Source organism: Eriocheir sinensis, unplaced genomic scaffold (assembly GCF_024679095.1).
Source record: "Eriocheir sinensis breed Jianghai 21 unplaced genomic scaffold, ASM2467909v1 Scaffold5, whole genome shotgun sequence".
Taxonomy (NCBI): Eukaryota; Metazoa; Arthropoda; class Malacostraca; order Decapoda; family Varunidae; genus Eriocheir; species Eriocheir sinensis.
The window spans coordinates 380,001-395,903 of NW_026111831.1; the positions used below are offsets into that span (position 1 = coordinate 380,001).

The 15,903-nt window shown below is 47.2% G+C and overlaps 2 protein-coding genes across 4 annotated transcripts in view; one reads left to right on the forward strand and one right to left on the reverse strand.

Moving 5' to 3' along the window:
* LOC126992674 (procollagen-lysine,2-oxoglutarate 5-dioxygenase 1-like) overlaps window positions 1-12,584 on the reverse strand; it is a 44,628-nt gene extending 32,044 nt beyond the window's left edge. For all 3 annotated transcript variants that reach the window (XR_007746893.1, XM_050851479.1, XM_050851478.1), the window contains exons 1-2: window positions 12,474-12,584; window positions 9,541-9,984 (exon numbers count right to left, since the gene is read on the reverse strand). Coding sequence is in view for 2 of the 3 variants with exons in the window: in XM_050851479.1 (XP_050707436.1) it covers window positions 9,541-9,787 (247 nt within the window). In the remaining variant the exon portion in view is untranslated. The remainder of the gene's footprint in view (window positions 1-9,540; window positions 9,985-12,473) is intronic.
* Window positions 2,722-15,903, forward strand: part of LOC126992675 (guanine nucleotide-binding protein subunit beta-2-like) — a 37,635-nt gene continuing 24,453 nt past the window's right edge. The window contains exons 1-2 of the mRNA XM_050851480.1: window positions 2,722-2,840; window positions 3,294-3,372. Of these exons, the coding sequence (XP_050707437.1) occupies window positions 3,304-3,372 (69 nt within the window). The 5' untranslated portion in view covers window positions 2,722-2,840; window positions 3,294-3,303. The remainder of the gene's footprint in view (window positions 2,841-3,293; window positions 3,373-15,903) is intronic.

Below are 15,903 nucleotides of genomic sequence, written 5' to 3' on the forward strand. Positions count from 1 at the left end.
CTCTCTCTCTCTCTCTCTCTCTCTCTCTCTCTTAACGGTATATCATCATCGCCATCATCATCATCGTCTTCCTCCTCCTCCTCCTCCTCTTCCTCTTCCTCTTCTTCCCATCTCATCTTTCTCCTCTTCCTCCTCCTCCTCCTCTTCTTCGTCTCTCCTTTCTCTTCCTTCTCTTCATTTTCTCCTCCTCCTCTTCTTCCCATTTCATCTTTCTCCTCCTCCACTTCCTCTTCTTCTTTTGTGATCTTTCTTCTTCTTCTCTTCTTCCTCTTCCTTCTTATCTCTTCCTTCTCTTCATTTTCTCCTCCTCCTCTTCTTCTTTCTCTCTTCTCTTCTTCCTCCTCCTCCTCCTCCTCCTCTTCATTTCCTCCTCCATCAACTCCTCTACACACACACACACACACACACACACACACACACACACACACACACATTCTCAAACCAAGTGGCAGTTTTTATTTACTTATTTATTTGTTTTGCTTCATATCTTTACTGTGTGTGTGTGTGTGTGTGTGTGTGTGTGTGTGTGTGTTTGTTTGTTTGTAATATTGTTTTCGTGTGTGTTATTGTTTGTTATTGCTGCGTGTGATCATGTACACACACACACACACACACACACACACACACACACACTCAGTCTCTCACGTAGACATTTTACCCAACCCGTTATCTCTCTCTCTCTCTCTCTCTCTCTCTCTCTCTCTGTTTATTTACCTTCACACTAACCGTTCTATATTATGTGTGTGTGTGTGTGTGTGTGTGTGATTAAGCGCTTCCCAGGCCTACCAAACCGCCTACACACACACACACACACACACACACACACACACACACACACACACACATACATTTCCAGTACGTTTCATTTCATCCTCCTTTGCATTCCTCGACACACACACACACACACACACACACACACACACACACACACACACACACACAGTAAACTTATTTATGTATACCAGAGAACAGGAAGCGTTGAGTTCGGCGGGGCTTCTCTCTCTCTCTCTCTCTCTCTCTCAATATCTAACAGTCTATCTATTTATCTGTCATCCTATCCACACGTCTGTTTGTCAGTATGGGCTAGGAGGAGGAGGAGGAAGATGGGGAAGGGAAGAAAAAGAAGAAGGGGTGATGTTTGAATGGAGAGGGTGAGGGGGTGAGAGAATGAGGGGGAAGGGGGGGAGAGACATGAAAGAAGGGTGAGGGGAGGTAGGGGCGAAGAGGGGAAGGGACTGCTGATATAGAGGGGAAGACAGAAGATGAAGGGAAGGTGTAGAAGGGGGTAGGTAAGGAGGAGGTGATGGGAAGGTAGAAGGGAAGGGAAAAGGTTGTAGATAAAGAGGTGGTTTGGGAAGACAAGGGAGGGTTAAGCTGATGAAGAGAGGAAGATAGGAGGTAAGAAGTATGGAGGGGGTAGGTAAGGAGGAGGTGGTGGGGAGGAAGAAGGGAAGGGGAATTGGGCAAGGATTGGGAGGTAGAAGGGAAGGAGAATTGGGTAAGGATTGGAAGGTAGAAGGGAAGGGGAATTGGGTAAGGATTGGAAGGTAGAAGGGGAGGGGAATTGGGCAAGGATTGGGAGGTAGAAGGGAAGGAGAATTGGGCAAGGATTGGGAGGTAGAAGGGAAGGGGAATTGGGTAAGGATTGGGAGGTAGAAGGGAAGGGCAAGAGGGTGGTGATAGTTTGACAAGGCTTTGGTGGAGGTTGTTGTGTTAGTATTTCCATGGGTAGTGTTATGAGCCTGGTGATAGTTTGACAAGGCTTTGGTGGAGGTTGTTGTGTTAGTATTTCCATGGGTAGTGTTATGAGCCTGGTGATAGTTTGACAAGGCTTTGGTGGAGGTTGTTGTGTTAGTATTTCCATAGGTAGTGTTATGAGCCTGGTGATAGTTTGACAAGGCTTTAGTGGACCTTGTGTTGGTATTTCCATGGGTAGTGACGAGGCTTCTGCACCAATAACATAAAAATCACTCATTCGAACCCGACTAATTTCCTGTATGGCCCTTGGAAAGAGTTGATGTAAGACCCAAGAACGTGTGAGAATACTGGCCCAGAACTGCACTGCATACTCTAGGCGAGGGCCAAGCACCGCGCTTCCCAAGAAAACATTACCCCGGCGCCTCACACTCGAAGTTCCTCGCTATGAACCCGAGCATAGTATTAGCTTTTTTACAGGCAGGCTTACAGTGTTTAGTACAGCGAGGTGTCGGAGGAGGGGAAGATATAGAGGAAAGGGCTTGGGGGAAAGAGTGGGGAGTATGGGGATGAAGGAGTGATGGGAAATGGGGGTGAAGGAGATGGGTGTGAGGGAGGGGGTGGTGGGAAGTGACTGTTATGGAGAGGGGAAGAGATTGGGGGTAGAGGGGGGTTAGGGGAGGCGGTGGGGGTTAAGGGGGGTGGTTGGGAGTGACTGTCATGGGGGAGGTAGAGAGGGGGGGGTGGGGGAGGAGGTTTGGAGAGGTGTAGAGATGGAGGGTAGAGAGGGGTTAGGGGAGGCAGAGGGGGGCTAAGGGGGGTGGTTGGGAGTGGCTGTCATGGGGAGGGGTAGAGATAGAGGGTAAAGGGGGGTTAGGGGAGACAGTGGAGGGCTAAGGGGGTGGTGGGGAGTGAGTGTTTTGGGGAGGAGTAGAGATAGAGGGTAGAGAGGGGTTAGGGGAGGCGGTGGGGGGTTAAGGGGGGTGGAGGGGGGCTGACAGTTTAACAAGCTTGAGGTAACGAGATTATTAGGGAGCACCGCCCCCCCCGACACACCAAGCCTCAGTCACTCCCTCACCTGCGTGACGCCCACACCTGCACACCCGCTCGCACACACGCCTGCACGCCCGCCCGTACACACACACGTAAGTCACGCACGCACACGCAAATGCACGCAAAAGTGATCCTAGCGTTTGGTCATACTGTAATGAATTCTGTGGTTTTGTTGTTCATACACACACACACACACACACACACACACACACACACACACACACACACACACACACACACACACAGTTAAGTCATATTTTTTAAACGTTCATATTGTTTGTGGTTCATTTTATTTAATTTCACACACACACACACACACACACACACACACACACACACACACACACACACACAGAATGCAGGTAAACTTACAAGTACAACACAGTATACGGCTTCCGTGTGTGTGTGTGTGTGTGTGTGTGTGTGTGTGTGTGTGTAAACCACCCTACCACCTATAATCTACCACACACTCCACCTACTACCTACCCCCCACCCCCACCCCCCCGCCACCCCACTATCTCAAACCCTCTCTCCCTCCCCCCCAGAGGTGCCGCCATGCCCCCGAAGGACCCCGAGGCGGACAAGCTGAAGAAGGAGCTGCAGGACGCCATAGCCAAAGTACAGGTGAGCCGCGGCGCCGCTGACCCGCTGGGGCGCCACCACGGGCTGCTTCACGGCACCACGTTCCCCTCGGTGCCTGGGGGGAGGGGTGGTCACTAGGCGCCTATTAGTGTCTCGGGACCAGGGGCGGGGACTTGATTCCTAGGGGGGTGGGGGCGGCCCTGGCCCAGGAGTGTCGTGGACCAGCGGCGGGGCAGCGACGGCCTCCGGGTGGGCGCGGTGCCCGCCGAGTGTGTGCCCCAGCAGGCGGTGCAGCAGCGGGGTCCTGGCCCTTCACACCCTCCACACACCCTCCGGGCACAGGTCCCTCACACACCTGTACCCTGGGGGCGGGCCGTCTGGCGTGGAGCTCACCGCCCTGGGCACAGCGTGAGGGGCTGACGGCTGCTGCGGGCCGTGCCCCGGCATACACGGCCACCGGCCGTCAGATCGCCGCTACAGAACAGTCGCTTCAGAGGCGACAAAGGCGGTCGCATGGTGCTGGCGGAGCCGCCGTCAGTGTGGTGGGCGGCGGCGTGATGAGGAGCTGCGTGGAGCACTGCTCGGCGCCTCTCTCTGTGGGCCGGGGCCTGGCTGGAGGTCTGTCTTGCGGGGCAGTGACTGAAGGTGGACCCTGAACGGTGTAGTTCTCCTTGGGGTGGGGGGCTAAAGCAAGGCTGGGGAGGTCGGGGGTGGGCAGCGGGCGTGGCGTCATCCCGGACTCTGGCACCGTTTGCCAGCCGGCAATGACCGGGCAGTTTTCCTCCGTCAGAGGCGAGGGTGGCGGCAGGGCAGCCTCCCCGCGGAGCAGCGGTTTCGCCGGGTGTCTGACCCCGACCTGACGGCGGACTCATGCGGCGACGCTGCAGGTGTTGGCTTCGGCCCTCAGGCACAGGCATTTGGCTCAAGGAGGCACGGAGGGAGGGGTCCACGGGGCAGAGTGCTGGGCTGCTTCAGGCGGGCGGAAGGCGGCGGGCGGCACTGATAACAGACAAGGCGCCGCGGAAGCCACGTAAGGGCAGCGCAGTGCATGCACCTTGCCGCCTGGCCCGCCGCAGCCTGAGCAGCCCTGCCACGACCTTCACCGCGGCTCAGAAGGCCTTGGCAGTGGCCGTGGAGGCACAGCTGTGCCGGGGACTAGGCCAGCCCTCCAAGCCCTCACGCACCAAGACGTGCAGGTGTTCCCTCGGTCATTGCCAACACCAGCGCCAGATGCCAAACCGTTCTTCGCATTTCCTCAATCCCACACGCCTCGCTGACAGTTGCCTCGCGTTACCCATTTCCGCCGTGCTATTACTAACAGAGACCATCACCATTAACTATTGCGTATGTATCACCACTAACTCGTCACGGTGGTTCACGGAAAGCTGGCGGGGAGCGGCGCCTGGCGGACTGACTGGCAGCGTTGGAATTAACTTGGCTCACGGGACCGGCCGGGGCAGGGACAGCTTGTAATACGGGCGTTAGAGGAATGTTGAAAGATACACTAAGGAGTACATTACCGGAGCAGGGGGGTAAGAAATGGTGGACGAAAGTAAATAATAAGAGAGAAAAGGCCATAGAGGTGTAGGGGGGCATACTCTTAAAATAAAAGAGTTGCATACATATTGTGGGCATGAACGAGAGAGAGGGGGCATGATGCAAAGGAAGGGAAATACTACAGAGGGGCATGGTGGCATATAGATAATGGGGGGGGGGCGTATGAGAGCGTGGGAGGGAGGGGGGGTGGGGGTATGCTACCGGAGCTGTGAGGGGGGGGGGGGGCATGAAAGATGGGAAAGGAAGGGGCATGGAACTAAAGTAAGGCATAGAATTAGTACGAGTTATGAAGGGCTGAGTTTGAGGGTGAGGGGCATTCTCTCTCTCTCTCTCTCTCTCTCTCTCTCTCTCTCTCTCTCTCTCTCTCTCTCTCTCTCTCTCTCTCTCTCACTCTCTCTCTCTCTCTCTCTCTCTCTCTCTCTCTCTCTCTCTCTCTCTCTCTCTCTCATCACCATATGCTTGAAAAATGAAAACCTCTCTCTCTCTCTCTCTCTCTAACGGGTTGTGATGGTGTTTGTACAACGGTTTACCTCCTCCTCCTCTTCCTCTTCCTCCACCACCTGCTGCTGCACCTCTTCTTCCTCCTCCTCCTCCTCCAATTCATTAAATAATTCTATTCTTCCTCCTCCTCATCATATATTTTACCTCTTCCTCCTCCTGCTCATTATTTTTATTATTATTATTATTATCATTATTATTATTTATTCCTACATCTGTCTGTCTGTCTATATCTGTCACACACACACACACACACACACACACACACACATCCTCACCCACCCACCCAAGAAACAAACAGAACCTCAGAGACAGTGAAAAAACATAAACAAACAAACAGCCCTTATAAACAAACAAACAAACAAACAACACACACACACGCACACACGCATATAGGGAGGGTGGGGGTGTAATTCCTCTCCCTCTTCTCCCCCCTCGTGCCCTACCCCGGTGTCCTCGTCCCTGGGAAGATAACCAGGTATCACACTTGTCTCACTTATCGTACTAGGCTTCCCAGAGGTGACGGTGTGACGCTCGTTGTCTCTTTCCAACCTCACCGCCGAGACTGTCATATTCTTAACCCGGTAGCAGCGACGGGCCAAATATGTGGCTTTACAGTATACTAGCGGCGGGCCAAATTCTTGCTTTGACAAACCCCCCAAAATAGAGGATACATAAACTGATCACAAATTCATTAATACATATAATGGTTGGTGTGAGTGATGATTTTTTTCTCATTAATTCGCTTTGAGGGGTCTTTAAGAAACATGATCACCGCAGCTACTGGGTTAAACTCGCCCAAGCTCATATTTGACAAGGCTTTCCTAGGAGTTTCGAGCATTTCCAGGGGTAGCTTTATGACCCCGGTGGTAGTTTGACCCTTCCTCTGTACCTTGAACCTAAGGAAACACTCATGAGAACCCGACTGACCTCCTTTTCGGCCTTTGGAAGCAGTCGATGTGAGAAGCGATGGTGTCTTAAAATCCAGCCCTAGGAACCGTGCAGACAGGGTGCTGGGGTTCATATATATGGGTAGGCGGTGGCCGAACTGGTAGCGTACTGGACCCACATTCACCGCGTGATGGACGACGCGGGTTCGAATCCCCACGCTACCACTCGGATTTTTCAGTCACCGCCGAGTGGCATAAAAAACTACCCACATGCTGTCCTGAAGACCACCCATCAACCCGGACTCTAGAGGAAGCCGTCCAAGCGAATCAAGAACGAGTTCCGGGGGACAGCATGAGCCAATGCAAGATAGCGCTGTAGTGCGGCGACGGCCTGATGAACAAGCCTCCCATAACCCACTTAGCCAGTGGGGTACCTCTTTGGCCGACTCGGTAAGGAGTGGTTCTCCCGTCACGCTGGTCGCGGGTTCAATCCCAGGCAGCCGGGGAATACCCTCACTCTTGATTAATTTCTCGTGTTATTTCGATACACGCAGAGGACGTGTTGAGAAATAGGAAGGATGGAAAGTAAGCTCGTCGGGGCATTACATCGCCACTATAAACACTCGCCTGCGCCAGAACGGGCTGGGCCGACCATCAGGCCCCACCTGGAAGAAGCCTTGGGCCGACCATCAGGCCCCACCTGGAAGATGCCTACCGGCGCAGCAGGCAACGACGTAAAAAAAAAAATAATAAAAAAAAAAAAATAAAGTAAAGGTAAAGTTGGGAGCATACGCTATAGCTGCGCGTGGCGGCGGTGCTCATCTCTGTCCCGCTGAGCCTGTGGTGGGAGGGAACCCTTAACCCTTAACTCTTTCGGCCACCTCTTTTGTTTCTTTTTTTAGGAGCAGCGAGTAGCGGGCTTTTTTTTATTATTGTTTCCTTTTTTGTGTGCCCTTGAGCTGTCTCCTTTGTTGTAAAAAAAAAAAAAAAATTGGAGTTACCGATTTACCTTCCCCAGGTGTCCCCAGGTACACCCATTTATCCCATTTATCGACCATTCTGAAGGAAGAGATGAACAGCTGGGTGTGCTGCACGCCGACTGCCCGGGACAGGAATCGAACCCAGACCCGTAGATTCGTAGTTATGGACGTAACCACTCCATCGCGGAGGCTCTTGAACATAGACTCTACCAAGATTAAAGTACTTAGATCTTGGACTATATCACTCTTCATCTATCCCCACCCCCCACACACATACACAAACAGCCCCCATTTCCCCCTCCCCCTCCCTTTAACCCCCACCCATTCTTACCCCCCCCCCTCCTTCCCTATTCATCAATCTTTCCCTACTTCGCCTCTTAGGGAAATCTGGGTCGTATTTTAAAACATTTCGTCGCCAAAGTACACATATTTGACAAGGCTTTCATTGGAGTTTGGGTCAATTCCAGTAGTAGTTTATGACCCTGGTGGTAGTGTGACCCTTCCTCTGTGCCATGAACCTAAAACAACACTCATTAGAAGCCGATTGATCCCCTCTTTGACCTTTAGAAATAGTTGATGTGAGAAGCGAGTGTCTTAAAATATCGGCCACTGTCCCTTAACCACTACAGTAAAACCATCTTGCCCAGACCGTTTTGGCGTTGGCACCCGCGGGTCCTTCCCTCCCCGCCACGCTGCCACATCTAGGTCCCCAGTTTTAGGGCCAGTTCGACAGTCCAACCCAGTCATTGTAAGCGCCCAAACCAAACTATATTCTCCACAATGATCCGTTATTTCTACTCAATACCAGATAGTAGAGAGATTTCCCGTGTGGTTTCCTAAAATTTCATCCTTTTTATATCAACGCCGAACACTAGACAAGGAATTTTCGTGGTATTTCGTGTTTGGTTGGGGAGCTTACGAACCTGATGTAATGGACTGTAAAACTAACCCTTAGTCTGGTATTACAAGACACTTTCGATTCACACATCAGCCATTTCTAAAGGTCAAAGAGGTGGTCAGTTGGGTTCTAATGCGTGTTTCTTCAGGTTCACGGTACAGAGGAAGGGTCACACTAGCAATAGGGTCATAAAACTACTCCCGGAAATGCCTACAACTCCTACGAGAGCCTTGTCAAATGTGTTCTTGGGCGGCGAAATGTCTTGTAATACGCCCCATAGAGTCTCGGCGTGAAGTACAGGCGGACAGTAATTTAGTTTCACCCACCCAACGATTTTCTAACGTGGTTCATGTTTGTCTGGTGATAGATGTCGTCATTGTAGTGAATTGCATGATTTTGCATACCTCATTTCCGTCCGCCTCCGCTGCCAGAACTGTATGTCTTTTCACTGGTGTTCTAATGTGATTCTGTTGATTTCTCGACCTCCTTTGAAAAGCACATTAGTCGATTTCATGCTCCCCGACCCAAAAAACCCGAGTTCCCACAGGTCCCCCAAGACCGTTGAAAAAAGTTGGAAAGTTTCGTTTAGTCGGCGCAATATCTGTGGTCATACCGGAGAGAGACAGGAGGGGAAGGAATTATAGAAGGGAACAGATCCCAGGAGACGGGACACAACCCCCGATTAATACCTGGTACCCATTCACTGCTGGGTGGACAGGGGCGTAGGGTATCGGAAAAGCCGCGTTTTTCCACTCCGCCCGGGAATCGAACCCGGGCTCTCGATTGTGAGCCGAGTGTGCTAACCACTGCACCACGATGCCCCCCCCCCCCCCCCCCCCCCCAAGATCGTTGAGGGCAGGAGATAGGCATAACTCGAAAAGTAGACATTTGGGACGGAATGAGGTACAAAATCACGCAATTCACAACATCTCTCACCAGAAAAACATGAACAACGTGACAAAATCGTTGATTGGCTGAAACTGTAAATTGTCCTTACAGGTATTCCAGGGAGAGGGGGTTGGGGGAGGGAGGAGAAGGGGGAGATAAGGGTAAAGGGAGGAAGGGGAGGAGGGGAGAGGGAGGGGAAGGGAAGTGTTTGTAGGGGAGAGGAGGGAAGGGGGAGGGAAGGGAAGGGGAGGTGGGGGATCAGTGTGTGTGTGTGTGTGTGTGTGTGTGTGTGGGCTAATTTTAGGTTCTCTCTCTCTCTCTCTCTCGTTAGCTCAAGACAAACCAATTTATTTATTTCCTTTCCCTCCTTTTCTTTTTCTTTTTTTTTTACTTTCACGTGAACCAAAAATGACACCGACAAATTTTCAGTCAATGATGTGCAATTTTGTATACTCTCTCTCTCTCTCTCTCTCTCTCTCTCTCTCTCTCTCTCTCTCACCTTCCGCGCCCTGCTTCAGCTTCAGCGTCTCCTGCGGCGTCAGTTTCCTGCAGTAGTTGACGCCGTCCTCCCCCCGCGCTGCCCCCTCCACGCACGCCCGTACGCCGCCCCCCACGCTCGTCACGTCCTCGTAAGCCACGCCCATTGTGACGTCAGCGCCCGCCTCGACCAATGGCGTGAGGGCGAGGCAGAGGAGGGAGAGGAGAGGGAGGGGGGACACGTTGAACCACCGTCTTTGTGGTGACATCTTGAAACTCTTGCTTTAGGATGTGGGACGAATGTTTTTTTTTCTTTCTTTTTTGTTTGTTTCTAAGTCTTTTTACTGTTTAATTTTTCTCTGATTTCACTTGTTTTTTTCTTGTTAGTTTTTGTCTGTTTTTCAAATCTGTTTCACTTGTTTTCTTTATTTTCCTTAATTTTCTTCTTTTCTAGTTTATTAGTTTCCTGAATTTGGCAATAAACGTAATCATTAAAAAAATTGAAAGTAGCAATAAACGCAATGAAAAAAATATGTAAAAAGAACCTTCCAAAAATTATGCAAGACAAAAAATAATACAAAATATATGAATTTGAATAAATAAGAATGACGGTTAGCAATGTGGTAACGATGACTCCAAAGTTTATGAAAATAGATGTCCAAAATTTATCCCAAAAGTTGTCCAAAAAGTTGTCCAGAAAGTTGTCCAAAAAGTTACCCAAAACAGTTGTTAAAAAGTTGTCCAAAAAGTTATTCAAAAATTTCTACAAAAAGTTGTTCAAAAAGTTATTGAAAGTTATTAAAAAAACTATACAAAAATTTATTGAAAAAGTTACTTAAAAAGTTGTACAAAAAGTTGTACAGTTATAGAAAAGTTATTAAAAATTTGCATAAAGTTATCCAAAAAAAGTTATTAAAAAGTTGTTCAAAAAGTTATTGAAAGTTATTAAAAAGTTGTTCAAAAAGTTATTGAAAGTTATTAGAAAGTTGTTCAAAAAGTTGTACAAACAATTATTCAAAAAGTTATTCAAAAAGTCGTCGAAAAAGTTGTCCAAAAAGTTATTAAAAAGTTGTCCAAAAAGTTATTGAAAAAGGTTAATAAAAAGTTGTTCAAACAATTATTCAAGTTATTAAAAACGTCGTCGAAAAAGTTGTCCAAAAAATTATTCAGAAAGTTATCCAAAAAGTTACCCCAAAAGTTGTACAAAAAGCAAATTAGAAAAAAAGAATGAGGCGAGAAATACAGGCGACGAAAATGAAAAAAAAAATATGACGAAAATGATAAAATAAATAAAGATGAAACCGATACAGAAGAAATAGAGCAAATAAATCCTGATGAAATAAAGACGAAACAAAGATGACGCAATACAGATGAAACAAATATAACTGAAATGAATAGAAATGAAACTGAATAAAAAAGTGAATGGAATAATGAAATGGAGATGAGTTAAGTAGGTAAAGTAAATACCAAATGATATAAATAGATGCTGTGAATAAAGATGAAAAACAAACCAGATGAAATAAAGATAAATAAAGATAGAATGAATAAAATTGACCTCTCTTTTGGCTTCTCTTTATTTTTATCTGTTATGGGAGCGGCGGGTAGCGGGCTTTTTTTTTTTTGTACCCTTGATGTAAAAAAATAAAAAATAAAAACAGGAAAAAAACAAGATTTAACGAGGTCGTACTGAATAGATATGAAATTAATAAAGCAAAATATTAAAGATGGAAAAATAGAGACGAAATAAATAAAAACAAAACGTGCCTCAGAACAGGAAAACAACGACAAGAACACTAGAACACTTCATTCTGACTTTCACCTTTCTCTCTCTCTCTCTCTCTCTCTCTCTCTCTCTCTTCTATCATTATCAATCGTTATTACACTGGGCAAATTTTCCGTGGATCTTCAGTCAAACCACGATTTCCGTTGGCGTGGTTCTCATTTGTTTCTTGTTATTGCTGATGATGATGATGGTGAGTGATACCGCCGTCCTTCAAGGAACTCTACCGTAGCTTTGGAAGATCGTGGACACGTCAGAAAACCACGGAAATATGAGAACCACGCCAGCGGAAATCGTGGTTTGACTGAAGATCCACGGAACATTTGCCCAGTGTAACAGCCCCTTAATTAGTCTCCTCCATCTATCTCCCTCTTCCCTCTTTCACCTCATATCTCCACGTCCCGTTTTCCTTCCTCCCTTCTCATTTTCCTCCTCACTGCATCTTCTCAACCACCTCCTTCCTCCCTTCCTCCATGTCTCCTTTCCCTCGCCTGACCTTGATAATGACAGCGTGGGAAACAGACAAAAGAAGGCTGAATACATTATCATATCTCCGTGAACTTGGTAATGAAACGAAGCTTGGAACAACTTGATGGAAATGAGAAGAACAACAACTACTTAGCACTTAGAAACGAATGACAATATGCCGCTTGTAAGAACTTGAGGATAGTGAAAATAATGAAAAAAAACGGTATACTGTTGAATCTTAATAACGAGATGACGCTTGTAAAAACTGATTAGTGCAACGAAACTAGAGAGAGAGAGAGAGAGAGAGAGAGAGAGAGAGAGAGAGAGAGAGAGAGAGAGAGAGAGAGAGTAACAAAAGATAAAAAGAAGAAAATGAAGACCAAGAAAGGAAGATAAAGAAGAAAAAGAAGTGTTTACGTGAAGAAAAAGAAAAAAAAGAAATGGAAAAAAATAGAAGGGAATGAAAAACAAGAAAAATAAAAAAGGGAGAAGATAGAAATAAGAAAAGATGGAAATGAAGGAAGAGCAAGTAAGAAGAAGTCCAAAGAAAGGAAAAGAGAGAGAGAAGGAGAAAGCGGGAGAAAGTTAACAGAAAGCCGGAAGAGAAAGAAAGCAAGGAGGGGAAATAAAAGAATAAGAAAGAAAAATAAACAGAGAGAATGATAGACGCAACACAGCACAACACGATCACGAACACACGAACACACCCAGTCACAGTCAAGGAGAGCTGAGAGGAGTAGGCAACCACCCTTCGCTCTTCCTCGCTCCTCAGCAACTGGTGGTCGGAGTCGGTCGTCGCGTCTTCTCCCAATCTTCCTCCTCCTCCTCCTCCTCCACGTCAGAAAGGTTACCCTCCTCCTCCTCCTCCTCCTCCTTCCCAAGTTTCTTCATCCCCTCCCTTCCTCTCCTCCTCCTCGGCCTTCTCCTCCTCCTCCTCCTTATGTCTAAATGATTTCCCCCTCTCTCCCTTCCTTCCTCCTCCTCCTCATTCTCCTTCCCTTCTCCTCCTCCTCCTCCTTCCCTTCTTCTTCCCCTCCCAACCTCTCTTCTTCCTCCTCGTCCTCCTCCTCCTCCTCCTCCTCCTCCTTATGTCTAAATGATTACCCCCTCTCCTTTCCTTCCTCCTCCTCCTCCTTCTTCTCTGTAGAGTCTTCTTCTTCTTCTTCTTCTTCTTCTTCTTTCTCTCTCTCTCTCTCTCCTACTCAAAGAAAGGGAGGGAAGGAGAGGAGAAAAGGAAGGAAGGAGGAAGATAGAAAAACGAGAGAGAGAGAGAGAGAGAGAGAGAGAGAGAGAGAGAGAGAGAGAGAGAGAGAGAGTAGGGCAAGCACTCAATATACAAGAAAAAAAAGAAAAAACTGCAGATTTCACCAACACTGGATACGTGTGTGTGTGTGTGTGTGTGTGTGTGTGTGTTCAAAACCAAGGCAAAGAAAACGGAGCATGAAACTTTGGAGTGACTAAAGAAAATTTAAAAGATTGATTGCCATTATTTTTCTTCTTGTGAAAGCACAGAGAGAGAGAGAGAGAGAGAGAGAGAGAGAGAGAGAGAGAGAGAGAGAGAGAGAGAGAGAGAGAGATAACAATGAAAAAGAAAATTAATATAGACAATGATAAATAGATAAGAGAGAGAGAGAGAGAGAGAGAGAGAGAGAGAGAGAGAGAGAGAGAGAGAGAGAGAGAGAGAGAGAGAGAGAGAGAGACAGAGATAGAGAGAGAAAAGAAAGATAACAATGATAGAGATAAGAAGAAAGAGAGAGAGAGAGAGAGAGAGAGAGAGAGAGAGAGAGAGAGAGAGAGAGAGAGAGAGAGAGAGAGAGAGAGAGAGAAATTAAAGAAAGATAACAATGATAGAGATAAGAAGAAAGAGAGAGAGAGAGAGAGAGAGAGAGAGAGAGAGAGAGAGAGAGAGAGAGAGAGAGAGAGAGAGAGAGAGAGAGAGAGAGAGAGAGAGAGAGAGAGAGAGAGAGAGAGAGAGAGAATATAAAATTGCACATCATTGACAGAAAATTTGTTGGTGTCATTTTTGGTTCACGTGAAAGTAAAAAAAAAGAAAAAAAAAGAAAAGGAGGAAAAGGAAATAAATAAATTGCTTTGTCTTGAGTTAACGAGAGAGAGAGAGAGAGAGAGAGAGAGAGAGAGAGAGAGAGAGAGAGAGAGAGAGAGAGAGAGAGAGAGAGAGAGAGGAATATAAGAAATAGAACGAGAGAAAACTAAATGAGAAAAATATGAAAAAAAGAGGAATAGAAGGAAAATTTATAAGGAGAAAGGAAGGAAAAAAAGAAAGAAAATAAACCATAGAAGAAAAACAAGGAAAATAGAAAGAGGAAAGAAGAGAAAAAAGAGAAAAATCGAAGGAAAGGAAAATAAGGAAAATAAGGAAGAAAATAAAGAAAATAAAGGAAACTAAGAAACAAGAAAAAACAACGATAATTCCGAAAACAAAATAAGAAAAAGGAAGAAAGAGAAAAAAAATAGAGAAGGAAAGAAAGGAAAAGAAGGAAAATATGGGAAAAAAGAAAAGAAAAAAAGAAGGAAATGGGATGTAGTGAAACAGGAAACTGTGTGTGTGTGTGTGTGTGTGTGTGTGTGTGTGTGTGTGTGTGTGTGTGTGTGTGTGTGTGTGTGTGTGTGTGTGTGTGTGTCTGTTTAGCTTACTGATCAGAAGGAAATAGTTACCTTGGTATTGCTGGGTTTTAACTGTTCTCTCTCTCTCTCTCTCTCTCTCTCTCTCTCTCTCTCTCTCTCTCTCTCTTTACGTGTTGTTTGTGAGCCTAAAATTGTTACGTTACCGGAAAATTTGCGATGACCCGGCGCAGCTCTCTCTCTCTCTCTCTCTCTCTCTCTCTCTCTCTCTCTCTCTCTCTCTTTCCACGCACTAATGTATATGATTTCGAACGCGCACGCACACACGCACACACATACACGACCGTTTCACTGTGAGTCTTGCAAGTCACACACACACACACACACACACACACACACACACACACACACACACACACACCGTTTTCTGCACTAATACCCATCAAGACAATCGGTAAATTATTTCGCTTTGTCTAACTGTACAGGGTGGAGAGAAATGACAGGAGGCGAGGGAACGGGGCGGAGGTGTTGGGGGAGGAGGAGGAGGAAGAGAGAGAGAGGCAGAGGGAAAGAAAGAGAGAATGAATGAAAGAAAGAAGAAAATGATGAATAATAGAGACTTGCTCAATTTATGAACTTTGTGGGCGTCCCCTTGGCCTCCTCCACGCGGGGTTATCTCTTACTGCAACACCCCGGCGGGCAGGGTCGGCCTCTGGGCAGCGTGCCACGTGCCCGTGTAACCGGAGTTGGTGTTGACGGAGTAAGCGGGTAATACATGTGGAATCGGTCTCACGGAGTAGTCGCCGGTTTGACACAAAGTCATTCCAGCGATATCCCATGATTCTGCCTAGACCCTACCAAGTACCCAAAGGCATCAATCCCCCTCTCCAAGCCTCTATTTAGCGCCCATGTCTGACAGCCACAGAATAAGACACATTACCAAGACATCAACCCCCCTGTCTAAATCGCTGTTCAGTGTCCATGTCTCACAGCCACAGAATAAGACACATTACCAAGGCATCAATCCCCCTCTCCATGTCTCTATTTAGCGTCCATGTCTCACAGCCACAGAATAAGACACATTACTAAGGCATCAATCCCCCTCTCCAAATCGCTGTTCAGTGTCTATGTCTGACAGCCACAGTTAGCATAAGACATTGGGCACAAGCGATTTGAAGATCCGGATTTTTGTCCATCTGCACAGGCATCGACAACGCCATATACTCGTGCTGAGCGAGTCCATAACACCGATGACCAAGCAAATGATCGGCAAAAACAAGGTCAGTGACTGATATTGCCGACAGATGCTCCACAATGAGTGATCACCAGCGCTGACCAGTACCCAGCCATGCACGTGTTGGAAAGCAATGTGCCAAGGACGCGGCCTGGTAACAACAACAGACGTAATATTATACAAAAGAGGGAAAAATGAACAATCAAAGGAAGAAAATTTTACAACAGTTGTTAAACAGCCCTTCGATTACCTCCCGGCACGGCGGTGATTCTTCAGTTCTGCCCTTTACTCAGCTACCAGATAAGGAAAGCAAGCGTGTG